This window comes from Vicia villosa, linkage group LG5 (assembly GCF_029867415.1).
Source record: "Vicia villosa cultivar HV-30 ecotype Madison, WI linkage group LG5, Vvil1.0, whole genome shotgun sequence".
In the NCBI taxonomy this organism is placed as follows: domain Eukaryota; kingdom Viridiplantae; phylum Streptophyta; class Magnoliopsida; order Fabales; family Fabaceae; genus Vicia; species Vicia villosa.
The window spans coordinates 146,652,821-146,655,706 of NC_081184.1; the positions used below are offsets into that span (position 1 = coordinate 146,652,821).

Below are 2,886 nucleotides of genomic sequence, written 5' to 3' on the forward strand. Positions count from 1 at the left end.
CATTCATAACATGCATTCATCAATCATACATATCATTCATGGGACATCTCCCATAACATCCAACATGGATACCGAAAAAAATAGAGCTCATTGTCCATTGGCACACATCTGATAAATCCATTACTTGCATTGATCAATCATCATTTCCTTGTCATTTAAATCAATTCATTAGTTGAAAATAATCCTTCTCCTGTTGTTAGCCCATTGGTTGAAATATATCATTTACCTCCTCAACTCATTGGTTGGAGTTGGTCTCATTTTTTCCGGTTAACCCAAGTCAACTCATTGGTTGAAATCAGTTTCTTTAAACCCTCATCAACTCATTAGTTGATGTCAGTTAAGATCTTTAATACTCAACTCATTGGTTGAGAAAAACGTGTCTACTTTCATTAATTCATTGGTTAATGTCAGTTGTGTCTTAGTAGTTAGCTCTTTAGTTGATAACAAATTGTTTTTTTTTTTAAATAAGTGATGGAATTAAAGGGAGCAAAAGGGATGCTCCGCCCCGATACAACAAAGAAAATCTACCTTTCAAAACAAAGAAGAGGTAGAATATTCCAATTATAAAAACTACAAAGATTGACTCTCCTATGAGAGGCACACAACCACCTCCAAGATAGTAATACAATATCCGACATGCATTCGGTAAAACTAAAGTCTTCCTTCTTAAAGATCACCGCATTGCGCTTTAACCATATCACCCAAACCGTAGCAAGCCAAACGGTACCCACAATCATACGCTTGTTTAAGCAATGAATCTTCCCGTAGAAATGAAAGAAATCCCCGAACTCATCAATAGTCAAATCTTCGGATATGTCAAGCCACATAAACACCCTTCTCCAAATTCGGATCGAAATATTACACAAGAAGAAAAGGTGAGATAATGTTTCCTCCTCTTTAGAACATAAGGCACAAACCGAATCACTTCCTCCCACCAAGACACCCCTTCTCACCAATTGATCTCTAGTTGGTATTCTATTTAATAAAAATCTCCAACCAAAACAAAGAATTCTAGAAGGAACTTTGAACTTCCATAAATAGTTAAAGGCCAAAACCTTATTACTTTCCATTGGAGGACCGGATAGAGACGCCTTAAAAAACTCATAGCAAGAGTTAACGGAAAAACACCCATTGGAAGACAAAGCCCAAGAGAAGTTGTCAACACAATTATCTTTAATCGGCACCAAATTCATGACACCCTGCACCTCTTGAATCGCCGCTGCCAGCTGCTGAGAGAAGGCAGAATCCGCCACTGTTGCATCGCCAGCAGCAGCCGGACTGTTAACAGAAGCAGCAGCCGGTGGAGCTCTACTGCTGTACCTGTCGTGATGTTTCAATTCTGCAGCAACAGCAGCCGCCGGGCTCCCTTCATCGAACCATCTTGTGAAATTCCAGCACCAACCTCCATCAATAAAGTCCCCTGCAAGATAAATAGAATCCGAAAAATTCCCGGCTAGAGAGAATAAAAAAGGAAAGGATTCCATAAGAGATTTTCGACCCGTCCAAGACGCGTACCACAACGGAGTAGATGCTCCATTGCCAATATTACATTTAATAGCACTCATAAAATGATCAAATAAAAGCCTCTCAAAATTATCCGAGACTATTAAATCCCTCCACCAATGAGACTCCTTTTTAGACAAGATAGAAACATCCCCAATCAACACTTTAAGCCTCGTATTGCCATACCGAGCTTCTAACAAATCTTTCCACACCGTACCCATTTCCGTGAGAATCCGCCACTTCCACTTACTAAGTAAAGCTACATTCATTATCTCCACATCTTTCACTCACAAACCTCCTTCCTTTCTCGGTTTTCAAACCGTATCCCAATTAACCCAATGGATGGATTTGACAAGCTCACCTCCGCCCCATAGAAACTTGCTTTGGATGGATTTAATTTCTTGCAAAACCTTCTTAGGCGCCTTATAGAAAGATAACGAGTAAATCGGGATAGCACTAAGAACCGAATTAATCAACTCCACTCTACCCGCCATGCTAAGATATCTTCCTCTCCACACATTTAACCTTTTTCTAAACATTGCTAGAAGATCCTTCCACATTGATAGTTTCCTAGGACTATCACCGACTCTCACACCAAGAAATTTAAACGGAAGAGAACCCACTTTGCAAGTCAAGAAGGACGAAGCCGCCTCCATATACCTCTCTCCCACATTAATACCAAAAAGATTACTCTTGTGAAAGTTAACTCTTAGCCCCGTCATCATTTCAAACCCTCTAAGAATGGCTTTCATACTCCATAAATTCGATGTATCTCCTTCGGCCAAAATAATAGTGTCATCCACGAATTGTAGCAAGTCCACCTCCTTATTCTCTTTGTAACAAAAACCCCTAAATTCCCCTAACTCCTTGGATCTTTTCATAAGAGCCGTAAGAACCTCCATGACCAACACGAACACGGAAGGAGACAAGGGATCACCTTGTCTAAGACCTTTCTCAACTCTAAAGTCTTTGGTATTACTCCCATTAACAAGAATGGACAAAGAAATAGTGAAGATACAAGACTCCAACCACCTCATCCACCGATCTCCAAAACCCATCCTCTTTAAAATATATCTAACAAAATTCCAACTTACTCTATCGTAAGCCTTCTCAAAATCGACTTTCAACACAACACAACTCCTTTTTTCTCTTTTAGCTAAATCCAATACCTCATTCACAACAAGAATACCATCCATAATATTTCTTCCTTCAATGAAAGCCGATTGATTATTTGAAACAAGTTTCGCGATCACCTTCTTAAGCCTATTAGCCAACAACTTAGCCAAAATCTTGTACAAACTTCCCACCAAACAAATAGGCCGATATTCATACAATGATTGCGGATTATTAACTTTTGGCAATAAAGTGATGAAAGAGGAAGTG

General features: G+C 39.4%; 1 protein-coding gene across 1 annotated transcript; it reads right to left on the reverse strand.

Annotated features, from left to right (window-relative positions):
* Positions 1-524: 524 nt before the first annotated feature.
* Positions 525-1,724, reverse strand: LOC131605683 (uncharacterized). The gene has a single exon (XM_058878011.1). The coding sequence runs from the start codon at positions 1,722-1,724 to the stop codon at positions 525-527; it is 1,200 nt and encodes a 399-aa protein (XP_058733994.1).
* Between the last annotated feature and the right edge of the window lie 1,162 nt (positions 1,725-2,886).

What these genes read in the sequence shown, in the direction of transcription:
- LOC131605683 (XM_058878011.1), bottom strand. Translation starts at nt 1,724, where the DNA reads ATGGGTACGGTGTGGAAAGATTTGTTAGAAGCTCGGTATGGCAATACG.